The 17,316-nt window shown below is 40.6% G+C and overlaps 1 protein-coding gene across 1 annotated transcript in view; it reads left to right on the forward strand.

Annotated features, from left to right (window-relative positions):
- The window catches only part of lama2 (laminin, alpha 2), a gene marked incomplete at its 5' end in the record, with an annotated part of 158,628 nt that overhangs the window by 82,955 nt on the left and 58,357 nt on the right, over positions 1 to 17,316 (forward strand). Inside the window, 8 exons of the mRNA XM_080048250.1 lie at positions 86 to 203; positions 1,783 to 1,935; positions 5,761 to 5,885; positions 6,104 to 6,190; positions 6,629 to 6,822; positions 10,779 to 10,921; positions 11,611 to 11,709; positions 14,212 to 14,323. Of these exons, the coding sequence (XP_079904376.1) occupies positions 86 to 203; positions 1,783 to 1,935; positions 5,761 to 5,885; positions 6,104 to 6,190; positions 6,629 to 6,822; positions 10,779 to 10,921; positions 11,611 to 11,709; positions 14,212 to 14,323 (1,031 nt within the window). The remainder of the gene's footprint in view (positions 1 to 85; positions 204 to 1,782; positions 1,936 to 5,760; positions 5,886 to 6,103; positions 6,191 to 6,628; positions 6,823 to 10,778; positions 10,922 to 11,610; positions 11,710 to 14,211; positions 14,324 to 17,316) is intronic.

Raw genomic sequence — 17,316 nt, forward strand, 5'->3', positions numbered from 1 at the left:
CAAAATAAGTCCATTTTAAAGTTGAAATCATATTTCATTTGTAGCATTCAATGATTTGATTGTTGATTTTCCCCCGCTCTCCCAGTATTTCAGAAATCAGTCTAACAGTGGCCGAGGAAGGCAGCCCGAACAAAGAGAACAAGGAAGCACATCAGATAGAAAAGTGTGATTGTCCGGCCGGATACTCTGGATTCTCCTGTGAGGTGGGCAAAAAACAAACACACACGCGCACACACACACACACACACACAGACACAGACACACACACACACACACACACACACACACACACACACACACACACACGCAAGCACACACTCATGCGTAGTCCTTATATCTGCAAATGTTAACTTTTTATAAAGTTTGTTTTCAAATACAATATGAAAATACATCACTAAGTTGCAGTCACTCACTAAATGAAAATAAGATGAATTCGTATTGGACACATTCAAAGCACATCTTTTTTTATTTCACTTTACAAACTCCGTGCTCAGACGAATGAATGCTGTTTTTGTCTGCAGCCTTCAAAGTGAATTTGAATGTAAACATGGAGGTCACAGTCTGCGCTTTCAATAGTATCTAACAAGTTTCCAATTTGCATTCAGTTCAGAGTTTTTAAGCCTCTGCGACGCCCGCTTTATTTTTGGTTGTGTATTTTTTATATTTATTAATTTTTTTGGCTAGGATTAAGCTTCACTGAGTTTGTCAGTGATTTTGTCAAAGCAATTGACTTTCAGCTGTGTCCGGCTCCATTCCCTTAAGCCACAGAAAAGCATATAGCAGTCACTCAATCTCTATAGTTTAATGAGGATGGTTGTAGGCACAGCTTATGATACACACAGAGCAACACAAATGGGCAAATAACAGTTCTGGGCAATTCTGCTGAATGACGGCGCACAAGAGTCATTTAGGTATTATTGTGTTGAGCTAAAAATTAATTGAGTTGCCAGCACACTTTTAACTATATCTTTTCAACCTCTGTTTCACTTTGCTATCTACATTGGTGTAATATAAAAAAAAAAAAGATAGCCGCGTACATAATTTAAAAAAGCTACAGATACTGTTGAAAAAGTGCCAACATGGATGCCATACAGCAAACAGTAGCTAAACTTGAAATGTTCAGGTCGTACAGGGCTAGACTAGACAGATGGCCATTTCTATTTGTAGCGGTCGTCGTTGTTAATAAAGTATTTTTAAACGGGCGTTTAGCGCGAGCAGAGGGAGCAGATGGCTTTTTAAATGGACTCCATTAATTATTACTGAACAGGAGAGAGAGGGAGAGATAGTTACCTTGCATGTCTGCCTGTGTGTGTGTGTGTGTGTCTATGTGCGTGTGTGTGTGTGTGTGTGTGTGTGCATGTGTGTGCGTGTGTGTGTGTGTGTGTGTGTAAGTTGTGTGTGTGTGTTCAAAAGTTACTGAAGGGAGTAACTCTTAATTGTGTGTCTGTGAAAGAGAGAGTGGTCAACAGTTGCCTGGAGAAATGACAATTAGGGATAATCATGTGGGTCCATGTGTATTGCCTATAGTATGTTTGTGTGCGTGCGTGTGTGCGTGCGTGCGTGTGTGTGTGTGTGTGTGCGTGTGAATATGTATGAATTTATGCATAGTGTAGGAATACCTTGGGAACACATGCTATCAAATCTGGATTTTATATTTCTGTATTTCCCCTTTACTAAATCCTTGATTACCTCAAAACTGATTCACTGTCTGTCTGTCTGTCTGTCTGTCTCTCTGTCTGTCTCTCTGTCTGTCTCTCTCTCTCTCTGTCTCTCTGTATATAGGAGTGTGCTGCAGGTTTCTACCGTCTCCGCGCCGGCTCCCTGGCATCTGCTCCAGCGTCCAGAGTGCCCACCGCTGCCGGCATGGGCAGCTGTGTGCAGTGCCAATGCAGTGGGCACTCCTCCACCTGTGACCCCGAAACATCCATATGCCAGGTAAATGAGTGTGTCTGTGTGTGTGTGTGTGTGTGTGTGTGTGTGTGTGCGTGTGCGTGTGTGTTCTGCCTCTTGAGACCCTCACACAGCCATATGCCAGGTAGCTTCTAGAAAAAAAGAGGGAAATGAGTGAGTGTGTGTGTGTGTGTGTGTGTGTGTGTGTGTGTGTGTGTGTGTGTGTGTGTGTGTGTGTGTGTGTGTGTGTGTGTGTGTGTCTGTGTGTGTCTGTGTGTGTGTCTGTGAATGTCAGGTACTGTAATTAGCCATGCAATAATTAACGACCCAAGGCTTATTCATATTTTGTGTAATTTCCTCTTCCCTGGATTTGACCTGCAGCTACATCCTTGCACCTATAAAAGAAAGTAGATCGGGGCGATCTTATCAAGTCCGACTGCATATACACAGCTTAGGCTCCGTAAACCGGTATGTAGCACACACAGTACGGACAGGTAGCGGATCGTGAGGAGATATTAACCTCTTTTTGACGAAAAAGTGAATTTGACAACGAGCATTCTTCAAAATGGCTGACTCCACCTTTAACGTGTGCCTGCGAGATATACTGCCTTGCGCGTCTTCTGTAAATCTAACTGGTGGCTTGGTGAGATGAATGTGCACATGCCAGCTGTTCGTCACTTGCAGTCTGGTCAGTTCTGTATCAAGTCCCCCATCTGAAGACTATGGCCTCAGGGAACAGTTAGTCACATATTGCCCAATGGTCATCACTCACATTTGATCTGTAAAAACCCCGGCAGACTGAGAGAAATGTCACAGTGTTTTTTTTTTTTGTGATTTTAAGGCCAATATCTGTTGATGCTGTCATCAACTGAGACTCAATTCAGACAGCCGGTGAGACGAGGAGCCATTTATCTAGGTGGCTTTGAGGTGGAGTAATCAATTCTGTAGAACGCTTGTTGTCAAAATCACTTTTTGTCAAAATCAGTGAATATCTCCTCAAGATCCGCTACTGGTCGGTACTGTGTGTGTGCGCACTGAAAAATAAATATTGTATTAATATACACAGCCTAGTCTCTGTAAACAGGTATGTAAACAAAAGGAGTATGTGAACACAGGTGCCCACCCATCTTGGAAAAGTCTGCCACTGTGTTCTAAGGGAGACCAATAATCAAAATGAATAATAAGATAAAAGTAAATACTTTCAGTTTGAAGCTTTGAGGATTTAAACTGTCTTCCATTCCCTTAAGCTTTCGTGTCTCGTGAAATCATCCGTATGATCGACTCAAAATGAGCATCAACACAGTCTTTAAATGTTGGGACTAAAGTGTCCTTGCATACCAGACAATAGTTCTGCTCCAGTATACTGTAGATGTCACATACAATTTTCATTTTTTTCCCCTTCGGTGCTGTTCTACCACCTCTCCTTTGCTTTTTTTTGATCCACTCTGCTTTATTCTGTTTCCTTCATTGATTGTCTCCTACGGTATCACCACCTGCCAGTCTTTCACTTTTCCATTCTCTCATTTTCTTTTGGCCCAATCTTCCTCTACACCCTCCCCCCCCCCCCCCCCGCCCCCCTGTTTCTTCCTCACCGCGCCTTAATTTTCTCTAGTTTTGCCAATTTGTTTCTCTCTCTCTCTCTCTCTCTCTCTCTCTCTCTCTCTCTCTCTCTCTCTCTTTCTTTCCACATCTCTTGTGTTTGATTTCTGTCTCTCTCTCTCTGCCTCCCAGACATTTTTCCTCCTTTGCACATTTCCATCTCGCTCCCCTTTCCCTATAAAAGCGTCATTAGCATTTTCCAAGCGAGCGGGGCTAGATTGAAAATGCTAAACGAGTTTGTTCCGTGCTGGTAATTAGCGGTAACGAGGAACACAGGAAGTTAATGGAAACGACTTTGCCTCGTTAGAAAGCCAACTTCCTGTTGCACTGATTGAAGTTCCCGTTGTCAACAAACACGGCAAACACACATAAGACCTGTGTGTGTGCCTGGGGGGGATATGAGGAGAGTAGAGAGCTGCCTGTTTGTATTTGTGTATACAGTATGTCATTTTCTTGTGTGTACAAAGTGTGTACAAATCGTGGCAATTGACTGTATTTATATATAAACACTGCATAATCACAAACATCTCTAGATATGAAAACAATTTGGATAGCGTCGCTGTCTGGCGGAAACCTCTTATCTCCATTTTTTATTTTCCGCTTCATAAATCAGTGCTACTCGGTTACACTTCACGACTGTGTGTGTTTTTTTTAAAATGTTTTTTAACCAATGAAAAGTTTGAGGAAGAGCTTGTGAATTGACGACGTAGAGTTAATTTGCTTTAAAAATACAGATTTATTTAAAATTTCCAAAAAAAAAGACCGTTTTGGACTTTCAAGGTTTCCGTGTTACGTGTTCCTGTTCCCTCGTGACTATATCCTCATTACACCGGGTTAATGAAAATCCTGAAAAAGTAAATGAGTATTTTCGACGGGCCATGCTCTTGAGGAAAATAAGCTTATTAAACTCTTTGACGTGTGAGATCACACCTGTCAGCTATAACAGCTAGCCGACCGGTCTCAGGAGTGTGGGAAAAAAAAAAAAAAACATTCATTACTATGTTTGCAGGATGACTACATTTCCTTTCTGAAATACAGTAGTTCATGCTGTATTATGTCTGTGTTGTGGGCCTAGAATGTGCTCAGGAAACGGTGGGTGGTGAGAAAGAGAAAAGAGTAATGACTTCCCCATGCTGCTCCTGCCTGGTAGAAAGATGCTCAGTACTGCAGAATGCAAGCTGCGATCACACTGCTGGGCACTTCCCAGTTGACAAATCTGGACGTGTGAAATCTGTATGCGATTGACAGTAACTGCTCAATCAACTTTTTCTCCTGGAAAAAGATAGTCATTTGTTTTCTGTTTGGGGGGGGGAAATGATCAGAGAGAGAGAGATAGAGAACGCGTGACTGGAATTTTTAACTGGAATTACCTTTTCTGTTTTGACATTGTCAAACATTTCAACTAACCTTCTATGAATGTAGTAGAGTGTGTTGTTAACCACCTAACAACGAAGAACACCCGTGATCAAAAGTGCTACTACAAATTCAAAAAGTTAACTGACAGCGGGAAGTAATTGCGGTATGTACTCATTTGGTGCCGGTGCAAATCTACTTGTTTTTTGCAGGATAAATATCTCATTCACCAATTACCAAGCCTCCCCAATGCCACCTAATCAAGGAGGGGATGATGGGTGACCACCACCCTGTCTGTCATCTTCTCAATGACTCACTGTCAACTTGATACAAGTAGACACATACAAGGGGATTGTACACAGCGTACACGTTTTAAAGGTGCTTCAATCTCACATGATTACATGAACTGGAATAGCTTAATATTATTCCACAGCTGCCTTTTAAGTTTTTTTATTTTTTCTCGCTCAAGCATATCTTTTGTCAATCGTTTTTTTTATTACGCCAGTGGCAATATTCAGATACAACATGCAGATAAAAGTGTAGCTTAACTGTTGTCAATTTCATTTGAAAATTGGTAGATGAGAGCTTTCTGTATAAGCAGTATATGAGCATTTTTATTTTTTTGGTAATTGTGTCGCTGCTGCCAACATTATGCACACACTATCAAATTCTGCATTTAAAACCCCAACCACAAACACCAAGAACTCCTGCTGGCAGTGGTGGATGATGGGAAATGTAACACTTATACATCAGGCTTAGAATCGTGCTAGGGTTAGAAAATAAATGGAAGTCAATGTAGCATCTTCAGTAATAAAGCATTGAAGCATTAATTTTATTTTGGTGTGTGTGTGTGTGTGTGTGTGTGTGTGTGTGTGTGTGTGTGTGTGTGTGTGTGTGTGTGCGTGTGCGTGTGTGTAGCACTGTCAAGACAACACGGAGGGCGATCGGTGTGAACGCTGCGCTCCGGGATTTTACGGCGTGGTCCGAGGTTTCCATGACGACTGTAAACCCTGCGCCTGTCCCCTCACCAACCCAGAGAACAAGTACTACTTGTTTATTCATCTCTTTATTTTTGTCAATGTATTTATCATTTTGGCTTATGTATGGTCTCAGCATTCACTATAATATCTGTTGAACTGTATTCATTATTGTTATATTATACGTTGTTATTTTTCTCAGACTTTTTTAACATGTAGACTGTATAGGCTAAACGTATTAAAGTATTTATTGCATTTTTTCTGGTATTACTTTCTGTGTGTAGTTTCAGTCCAACCTGTGTAACGGAGGGATATGATGACTACCGGTGTACCGCCTGTCCTGAGGGATATGAGGGGAAATACTGTGAGAGGTGAAACACACACACAACAATTTAACTATTATTATTAGTGAAAAAAAAATTAGCTTAGAAATCATGAAATCTTAATATGGTACAAAGTAATGGATAGTATACCCTTTTTTCTTGTATTTTGTAAGACAATGTAGGTATTATGTTACCTGTAAAACACCTGGTGAACAGTTTGTGATGTGTGAGCACATCATTTTGTATACAGTTTAGTTGTATTAGCAACAAGTGCTTAAAGCGGTGACGAGGAACCTTCAGTTTGTGTTAATTCTAGCGTCCCCTTTGGACAAAAGAAGTAGTGTTTTTTTATGACGAATAAAAACTTAACTTCACAAATATTTAAAAGTTCCTCGTAGCTGCTATCAACAACAATAGAAACTGCTCATTGGAAGCAACATTATTACTTACACCATTCCTTCTTTCCATGATCCCCCCCCTATCCAGGTGTGCCACTGGTTACCATGGTGACCCGCGGACGGAGGGCGGGCGCTGTGAGGAGTGTAAGTGTTCCCAGTGGGGGGCGTGGCCTGGACCATGTGACCCGGTCTCTGGCCAATGCCGCTGCAGGGTCGGTGCATCGGGACTGAAGTGTGACCAGTGCATGGGCAGGCATGTGTGTGGAGCGGCCGGCATCATCTGTAAGACTAACACACAGCGTTTTGTATATATAATCTCTCTTATTGGTGCTCCTTTTTCTATCTTTATAGGCCTACTTTGTTCTTTTTCTACTTTTTCTAAATTGAAGGATTCTGCAAGTATTATCTTGTACAGAGTCTTTGTTGTAGTTATGAAGCAAGGGGCCCAAAGGCACACAAATTTAAATACAAAAATTAAACAATACCAAAAGATTTTTGGGCCTATTTGACTAGGCTCCAACAACAGAAGCTTCCACTAACATAAAGTCATCAGACCAGATCATGGTAAAAAAAAAAAAAAAATCATATCTCCCTGTTTGTTCTATTCTATTCTCTCGGATGGCCCCACCAACCCCGCATTGTCACCCACTGTTATGATTTCTATTTTTTTTTGCGATCGGATGCAAATGAGCGTTTGAAAAAACCCTATATGCTCCAGTTGCCATGGGAGACAGCGGGGGGGGGGGGGGGGGGGGGTCGTGGCAAGAAGTCAGATTGCAGTCATTTAGGAAATAATTTCAATGTCATTTGGAGCTCATTTAAACATAATATGACCATAATGGCCGGGGCCAATTTGGTTCCATTAGCATGTGTAGAGAGGTACAAGGAGAAAAAGGTTGTGTAAGACAAGTAAGGAAATTGCTTTCTACAGGTCTTTTATGTGTTCAGACACAGAGCGTGTGGTTCATAAATTGACAGTGCTAGAGAGAGAGAGAGAGAGAGAGAGAGAGAGAGCTACAGTGCACCCTGACACCAGAGCCTCTCTACGTCCACTATGACTATAATTGCAAGTCCCTCATGCTTTACACACAGAATGGAGCCATCACACACACTGCTGTTCACTTGTTGAAGAAGTGATTGCACTTTTGCGTTTTGCCCTATTTCCTCCCATTGTATCAGATGCAAAAACCAAAACAGTTTGGAAGTCGGCACATTTTGAATGAGGGAAATGCAGGCAGCAGGTAGCGCTCCCAATTTAGCATAAAACAAAATTTGCATCGAAAAATGCAGCTTGTTTTCAATATGTGATGTCAAGGGCTGCGTTCTGAAATGTTGGCTAGTAATATGACCTCAGGAAATAGCTAAATACATCTGCTTTTAAACAGTCAAAAATGACAAACAAATGTCCTAAGCCTAAGCTGTTCATGCATGATGTGCAGCATTATATTTGTAATTTAATTTAATTATTGGAGTACGGAATGACATCAATGCTTAAATCCAACCAATATGCAATAAGTGAAACACTCCCATTATGAAAGCATCCAGTTGTGGAGAAACTTTTGCCATTTTTGGGGCTGTGCTGTTTTTAAATATTTACAAATGTAATATTTTTTGAACTAAACTCTGTTGTTAGGCATCATTAAAATGCACTTTCCATAATGCAAGAAGACATTTATTTTCCCATTGTCGAAATCACGCTTAGTATAACAAGTAAACAGCAAACAGGGTGCCAACCTGGAAAAACTCACACTGGACGCACAGTCATGATGCAAAGTCAGACAGATGCCCTACCAGCACCAAGTTAATGTGTAAGGAACAAAAGCCCACGTGTGTATAACTGCACTTTAATGGTGTGCATTTGCGGTTGTGTTTGTGTGTGAACTTAAGCATGATTGTGTTTGAAATAATCCTTGACATTCATGTAAAATACTGTGGGCCTTTTGGGGGGGTGATTAGCATCTAGGTTAGGTTGTGATAATTCAATTGTTAGTCAAGTGTTGTTGTAGTCAAAATGTGATAATGTGCATCAATGGACGGACAAATCCTCATTTCTGTGGCATGACTAGCACTGCAGCTCTGACCCACAGCTCTGATGACTTACAGTTGTACTGGGGTTCTGTTGCAGCTGGTGCCACTTTTGAAGATTCAAAAACTCACTTGATGCTCAACATTAAGCCAAAAAAAGCCAGTAATACTTTTGTAGTGTATGTTCCTCAAAAGACTAACCCAAACATATTACATTTGTTTTCTAGTACTAAGTTGTAGAGTATATTGTGGCTCCACTAGCACACTGAAAACTTCAACATTGTACAGCTTCTACAGGGTTTTTCGGGTGACTTTAAGATTACTAGTCAAGTCACTTTTGTTGCATTTTTGGGGCTTTGATGTAGAGCAGGATTCCACGCTGGTGAAAATCCTGTAAAAGTTATGAAATGTCTGGAAATGGTTCGGAATTAACTGAATGTTTTGGGAAAAGTTTTGAAATATACACAAATTTTTGCTAGTGTTTAAAAAACTACTTTAAAAAAAATCCCAATACATGTAATGTTATGCAAAATAGTGCTTCTAATTAGTATTGTGAAAGGAATGCAGTACTGCGCAGCCTACAGTTATCAGTTTGCTTATCCGCAAGAGGTGCGTGTTTAATAATGTATTTTGAAAGAAAAAATTAACACGGACGTCTATGGCGAAGTGGGTAGGGCGGTCGTTCACTGGGTTGCAGGGTCGGTGGTTCGATCCCCCGTCTCCCCGCCACATGACGAAGTGTCCCTGGGCAAGACACTAAACCCTAAATTGCTCCCGATAGTTAGCTTGCACCCTTCGTGATAGCTGCTGCTATCGGTGTATGAATGTGCATGTGTGTGATTGGTTGAATGTGTACCAAACAATGTAAAGCGCTTTGGGTCTGTGAAAAACCAGGGAAAAGCGCTATATAAGTGGAGTCCGTTTACCAGAACACATGGCTCCAGAGAGAGAGCTTCATTATTGAGCAATATGATTCTGACACTGGCCGACCTACTGTACTTTAAGCCAATTAAATAAGCTTATGGAAATTGGGAAAAATGTCATGAAAAGTTTTAAAAATGTATTCTTGAAATAAAATGTGTGGGAACCCTGACTGGCAAAAAACTTCAACAAAGTGAACCGAAAGCCACAAAACAGTTGAATCATCCCCCACAACTCCGTAACACAGTAAATACTCCAAGTAAACTTTTTACAGGTAGCTGAATGTACAACATCTTATGTAAAGCCCTCGGGAACAGAAAAGAGCTTGTCTGAGATCCCGTGGCCTTGTCTGGTCAAACATTGTAGAGACAATGCCCCCGAGAGGGAGTGAAAGTGGAAGTTATACAAATACAATCCTTTGTCTGTAAGATTCTTGAATGGCTTGGATTTGACAAGCAGCTATTAGTTAACTCCCACGTACGGTGCTTTGTAATTTACATTTACTGTAACTGTGTGTGTTTGTTTGCGCATGTGCGTGTGTGTGTGTGTGTGTGTGTGTGTGTGTGTGTGTGTGTGTGTGTGTGTGTGTGCCTGAATGCATTAGTGTCTTTTTCCGTGTTTGAGATTGATAGAGTAGAAACTGTTTATTTTTTATTCCTATTTAATTCATCTTTGATTTCCCTTGTCAGAAATTCTAATTTCTGCGATATATCAGCCTTGGGCTACAGAAGGGGAAGAGAAATTCACATACACAAATACAGAAGAGAAAATGTGTTTGCATGTGTCTAAATTAATTCCCCTGTGTGTGTGTATGTGCTCGCATTAGTGTGCAAGTTTTTTTAGCCTGCAGTGTGTATCTCATAATAGGTGCTATTGCCTCTTCCGTGCTGAATTTCACGCATCGGCAAACCCTGTCTCTCTGATGCCACAGTCACGTTAACGCAAAAAAAAACAAGCAGACACCACAATCAGGCGCTGATGTGTATACATAATCACAGAAAAAGCACATTCAGTAGTAAGAAATACACATATATTTTACTTACTTTCCTCTTATTTTTCTTACTTTCTGCAAAGTCAAAAGTTAATCAGCAGGAGGTTCAACATGCACACATACAACACACATACACACACGCACATACACAACACACATACACACACGCACACATACAACACACATACACGCACGCACACACAACCAAACGTCTGTTAACTTTTCTAACAGATTTAGTTGGCCTGATTATACACACTACTGTACCTGTGTCTAACTGTGGTGCTTGTATCCGTTGCTCTAGCCTGCGATGACGAGTGCTCTGGCCTGTTGATCAGTGACATGGACCGCCTGGATCGCATCATCTCTGAGGTCACCCTGACCACGCCCCTCCCACCGCCTTATAAGGTGTTGTACCGCTTTGAGAACATGACAGAGGAACTCAAGGTAAGAGCTGCCTTTTTTTTTTACCCACATTTTAACCTCAATCTAACTGAGCCTACTTTAAATATATACATAATCACTGACCATTAGCTAAGCCCCGCCCTCTTAGTAACTGTTGCCAAGGCTGTCACATTTTCCATCTAGCAAGGCACGTGGATTATGTTGGTTACAATAACTAAATTCTTAGTCATTTCCTTGATGAGGTGATCAGATAGATATTAGTATATCCGGTTGGGAAGCTTGCTTAGAAGTTTTCAAAGAGTTTACAATCCTTGCATCTTAAATTTTTCTTTGATACCTTTTTGCAGTAAAAATCTCCGACTTTAGAGCATTCGAATTGTCAACAACATGATTCGAACACTACTGTTAAAATTTGGTTTTACACTTACCAATGTTTCAAATTGTGACAAGACCAAATGCAGTGTGGTTGCATTGCATTACCATTTTGCATCCGCCATCTTTACTTTACTGTGACATAATTTAAGTATTTTGAGTTTACACAGACATTTTTTCTATGTAATTCTTTCTTTCTTTTTTCCGTCCATGCTTCCTGCCCTCTCTTGATCATCCCTTTCTCCCCTGCTCTCCAGCACATAGCCAGGCCGTTCAGTAGCCTCTAGCCCCGGGGCCAAAATATTGTCTGACACTTGTTCTATGTAATTCCTTCATCTCTGTGTGTTTTTCTCCTGCAGCACATGCTGTCACCTCAGAAAGCCCCGGAGAGATTACTGCAACTGGCCGACTCCAACCTAGGATCACTGGTGGTTGAGATGGACCAACTACACAGCAGGGTACGTACATACACAAGTTTTTCTTTTCTTTTCCTTTGGCTAGACTTTAGTCGTTCTCATTGCCTGTCCTCCTTTATCTCTTTATCTCTTTATCTCTTTATCCCTCTTTCTCTGTCTGTCTCTTACATAACAAGATGGAAGCAATATATACAGACCAAAAAAGTATTCATCACGACAGAAAAGCAAAATAAAAGTCTGGTTACTTCAACAACAAGTTGCACATGGCATTTGAGACAACACAACAACAAAAACTTCTGTCTGGCCAGAAGCTAGCTGATTTACAGAAAACAATTTACATCTCAGCTAATGCTAGGCTTACACTAGAGGACTTTTAAAATACTTTGAAAAGACTGAAGTCTGACACCCTCTCACATCTTAAGACAATTAGCTCACACCTGAAGACAATTCAGTCACATAATGAGATTTGAAAAGACAGAGGGTCTCATATTGCAAGACTACAACTAGATTCCTTTTGAGATTAATATTATTTCCGCAAACGCGATTGTGATTATTTAATTTAAAAAAAGTGAATTCAATATTCCGAGCGGGGGACTTCCTTTAGTTATTTGACCAGCTTTACTTACTGATCTCGTCCCCCAGTAACTTTAACTCCTAACCCTAAATGTGACGGTAAAGAGTTAAGGTTGCGCAGTGGTCAGTTTGCATCTCGAGCAGAGGCTGCTATGTAGAAGTGTCCGAAAGAAGTGCCTCACAGGCGGACACAGGTCGCGACTAATGCCGCTCCTCCTGTGTCGTGCTTGGTGCATGCGAGAGTGTGACAGTGTTTACGTCATTTCGCTTGAGCCAACCCCTCAAGACTAACGATAATATCAAACCAGTTTGATAATGTCAGAACGTCAAGACGGGAAGAAGACTGGCTGAAATCGGGTAATATGACCACCTTACATCAAACGACTGAGATTATGTGCGCGCGCCACAACTCTGTGATTTCAGTCCGACATTGGAAGATTGTCTGCGACTGTCAAATCGCGTGAAAAGTCGTGTAGTGTAAGCCCAGCATTAGTGTCAGAGCCATCTGTGTTAATCAGTTGAGTAGCAAAAACTTTTAACACAAAACTGACAAAACGAAAGTCTGACTTTGGTAAAAGGATCCTCTTGAAAACAGGTGTTTCAGGATTAGGAAATGCCCTGCAGAATTGTCTCGTTAACACAGAAAATGTTAAAAAATTTCACAAACTGTCAATCAGCAGAATAATGTGAAAACAACGGCACAATTTGATATACCAACACATGTGCAAGCAGTATTTTAACCCTGCATGTTAAATACTAACACACTTCAATGAAATCAGCACAAACCAGTTCAGAAAAAGGTAAGGTGTTTGCCCTCCCTCAATTCCATTCTGACAATATAAAGAAAAATAGTAGAAGCTGAAAAAAATATATTATATAAATGGCATATAAATAGTATAGCGATATCAGTTCATTCATAGTGTTGCTTTATTTCCAACTAGAAAGGTTAATAGTCACTTCAAACGCTTGCCGTCCCTTTAGACCCCTGTCCCTGGAAGACCCATTATGGAGTCCAAATCTGGTCCAAATAGGCTTGACATTAAATAAAAACATTTATTTTTTTCTTTGCTTCAAACATATTCAGTAAACCGACAAAGGCATTTCTTTAAAAAAAAAAACTTTAGGCTACAAACTTTTTTTTTCTTTTTACCAAAACAGGAAACTGACTTATTGAGTTGCGGGGGTCTAGAGGTGCAAGAAGGAGAACAATAACACTCACAGTCACACTGTCAAAGCTACACGATGGCAGGGACTGGGGCCTTGACATTTGTTGACAGCGATGCTATCACCCACACCCCATCGCACTCACACTCATTGAAATGATAGAGCATGGTCTTGTCAAGTCACAATAATAATTACCTGCTCTTTCTGTGTGTGTGTGTGTGTGTGTGCGTGTGTGTGTGTGTGTCTGAGTGTGTTTGTTTGTATGTGTTTGTGTTTGTGTTTGTGTGTGTGTTAGATTCAGTCTATTAGGATGTGTTTTAATGTCTGTCAAGAATTCATCCATCTCCCGTTTTCCTTGTACTCTGTGTGTGTGTGTGTGTGTGTGTGTGTGTGTGTGTGTGTGTGTGTGTGTGTGTGTGTGTGTGTGTGTGTGTGTGTGTGTGTGTGTGTGTGTGTTGCGTGATATGGTTTTCTGTTTTCTTTTTACGTCAATAATGCATCCACCTCTGTGTTTGTGGATGCCGCGGTGTGTGAGTGCAAATATACACAGGCAAAGGCAAACTTGCACACACACACACACTCATATTGATTGTTTGTATGATCTGTGTGTGTGTGTGTGTGTGTGTGTGTGTGTGTTTGTGTGTGTGTAACCATCATCATCTCTCATTCCTTTACATCCACCGCAAGACCTCATCCCCTCGTCTTTTTCCCTTTCTTTGTTAGACAGAGGTCGATACATTGACTTATTTAACACGTTGTTATTATTTCATAACTTGAGTGTGTGTGTGTGTTTGTGTGTGTGTGCAGGCCACCAAGGTGTCGGCCGACGGAGGACAGGTTGACGATGATGCGGACAGGATTCACAAACGAGCCGAGGACTTGGAGCAGTTCATCAGGGATACACTGCTGGGAGCTAGAGGTAGCACACATATAACACAACTTCTACTGCATTATTACACTGCACTGATGAATGCTCGCTTCTGATTGATCAATCAAAGCATTCTGCAGGGCAATTATTTCTCTATAATGCCCGCTGTTAAGGATCATTTTGATTACTTCCAGTCATATCAATCCACTGACGTACATCTACAAACAGTAACATAGGCCTACAACTCCTAAAAGAGAAATGTAATACTTTTTTGAATGTATCTGGAGAGCGGGGAAAAATAAGTTTGACCACAGAGTGAAATAGTTATCTATGGAGGAAGTTCAGACCGTAGTGGCCTATTTTTTGTACTGCTTAAATGAATTAATGTATTTATTTATTGAGTTATTATTAATAAGCGGGATAATGTATAGCGAACGGGTCATAATCGAGAAATAAAGACTGACAAGGGGAACAGGAGCCCTACGCGCATACATTATCCCTTACCTAACTGCCTCCATATCAAACCAAGTGGTAACTCTAAATATATCTGGTCTGTCTCACAAGTCATGAGAGCACATTCTACTCTATTACATTATATTAAATGTAAGGAATCCCTGTGGGAAATTAGGATTATATTACATAAGGGGAAAAAGGGATATAATTTATACATAAGGATAAAAAAGTTGAAAGATGACCTAATGAATTTATGCTGACAGAACATATTAAAAAGCAGCAATTTAGGAAATATCTAGAATCCTCAGAAAAGTCTTACGAGTTTATGTGGATGTAAAATAAATACTACGATAAGAACAAAAAATTGCACAAAATCTACAAAGAGCAGATATTTTTTGTACTACAGCCTGTATTTACCCAATCCTACCAGGCCTATACCTTTGAAGGAGAGACATCTTCAAAGTGAGACAGACAAAACTATATTTCTGCCTCCTTGTTAGCTCGCCGAGGGAAAGTTAAAACCTAGCTAAAACACAATGGCTGATGGGCCGGCTGCCAGGGCTCATTGCCAGCTGCGGGTGCAAAGTGTTGTTGCCTGAGACAATAAAGACGGATCGAGGGAGACGCAGCATCACAAACCGTGGTGATTAAGAGTCATTCAGTGTGTTTCATATTGTTAGCAGCTAGTCAGCAAGTGACTGTGCCGGTGCCCTTGGAGAGGTGCACATTTGTTCTAAAACAAAATGTTAGCATGCTCGCAAAAAAAAGCCATTTTGCAGCATTTCATTAAAGGTCACAAAGTATGCTAATTTTCAGGTTCAGAATTGTCATTTGGCTTTCTACTAGAAAACAGTTTTGTGTAGTGTGCAAAAAATCTACTTTATATTTATCTCAGTGCCATTGGTGAATCTCCTTTTTTCAGCCTCTGACAGAAACGCTAAGGCAAAAAAGCTTAACATTTTAAATGTCAAACTATTCCTTTAAGCTTTTAATAACGTATTTGTTTCACTTTGAATAGTGAATTAATGGATCCATTGCATTGGGACTTTCAAAGCCTTTTTGCAGGTTAAACTCTTTGCCATGGATATTTTGTAATCTCTCTACAGCTTGATGTTTGAACTCTGTCCAGATACTATATTTTCCCACTGGTGTTAACCATTCTCTCAGAGGCAGAAGTTTGTGCCACAGTCCAGATGGTTAACTCTGGCAGAGGTGGCTTCACACAGAGAGCAGCTCTCTCTCTCTCTCTCTCTCTCTCTCTCTCTCTCTCTCTCTCTCTATCTCTCTCTCTCTCTCTCTCTCTCTCTCTTTATCTGCATGTCTAACTAGCAGACAGTTGTTAACTCCAGCTTCAATATATTGTTGCCAGTGCAGCTGCCCCGTCTCCTCATCCAGCCCCTAGCATCAATGTCTGTATGACCAGCTTGTAATGTGTTATTCCCCATAGATTGTATATACAATACAGCAACATGTCACTCACTTACTGGAAAGGGTGTCACCAAAGTCTTAAGGGTGTTTCCAGTGATTTGTACCATGCTTTCTTTCATGTGTGAGTTTATGCTTTGTTAGTGGACAAGAGTTTTGAAGTTCTCTCTTCTGTTCAAGCCGTCGACGTAAACATTTCTCAATTATTCTCAATGTAAAAAAAAAGTAGTGGTTGATGAAATGATCTCCACTCGAGATCCACTTTCTCACTTGTAATCAAGTTTTTCTGAGTTTTCATGAAATTGTAGATGTTCAAACCTTCCACTTTTCTGAGCACTTTTAGGGCTTCTCATTCACGTGGAGCTTCACATAGACCTGAAGGCTTTAAAGCCATCAGAAGTAAAGTAACACTGTCTACCAGAGGTTTTCTCACTCGTATCACTAACCATCAGCTCTCACTGTCAAGTTTCACATATCCCTACCAACCAGTTCATTCGAAATTAGAATTAAAGGAATACTAGGTCATTCTGGAGACTGTTTGTTGACAATCACTTTTTGTCAAAATCAGTGAATATTTCCTCACAATCTGATACCTGTGTGTAGGCCTACTGTGTATGCGCTGAAAGAAAATGATGTGCGAATTAGGGATGTCTTAGAAGTGCACTTATTGCACTTTCTGCTCCTACATTCGCATACTAGACCTCTTCTCACAACAACAAGGTGCCGTGTGAATGTCAAAATCTAGGCATTTAAATTGGCTACTGGTCCCTGAATAGTTTTTAAATTAATATGCAGGTCCTTGGAACAAAAAAAGGTCTGGAGCCCTGTTTCATGTATTTCACTATAAATAGGCTACATTAAATCTTAACGGTTAACCGGTTAATAACCGTTAATTCTTAACCGGTTAAAGAAAACATTCTAAATGGCCATCCCTAGTGCGAATACACTGGTATACACAAAGGGAATGTAAACAAAGTGTTCCCTGTTCCTTTGTTTTACATAGCCTACCAATTTACAGAGCCTTGGCTCTGTATAAACAGATTTTCTTTTCAGCATGGACAGGTAGCAGATTGTGAGGATATATTAACTGATTTTGACAAAAAGTGATTTGTCAACAAACATTCTCCAGAATTACCTAATATACCTTTAACTCCCTCTTTGTTGTC

Source organism: Ammodytes marinus (assembly GCF_949987685.1).
Source record: "Ammodytes marinus genome assembly, chromosome: 19".
NCBI classification, from domain to species: Eukaryota; Metazoa; Chordata; class Actinopteri; order Uranoscopiformes; family Ammodytidae; genus Ammodytes; species Ammodytes marinus.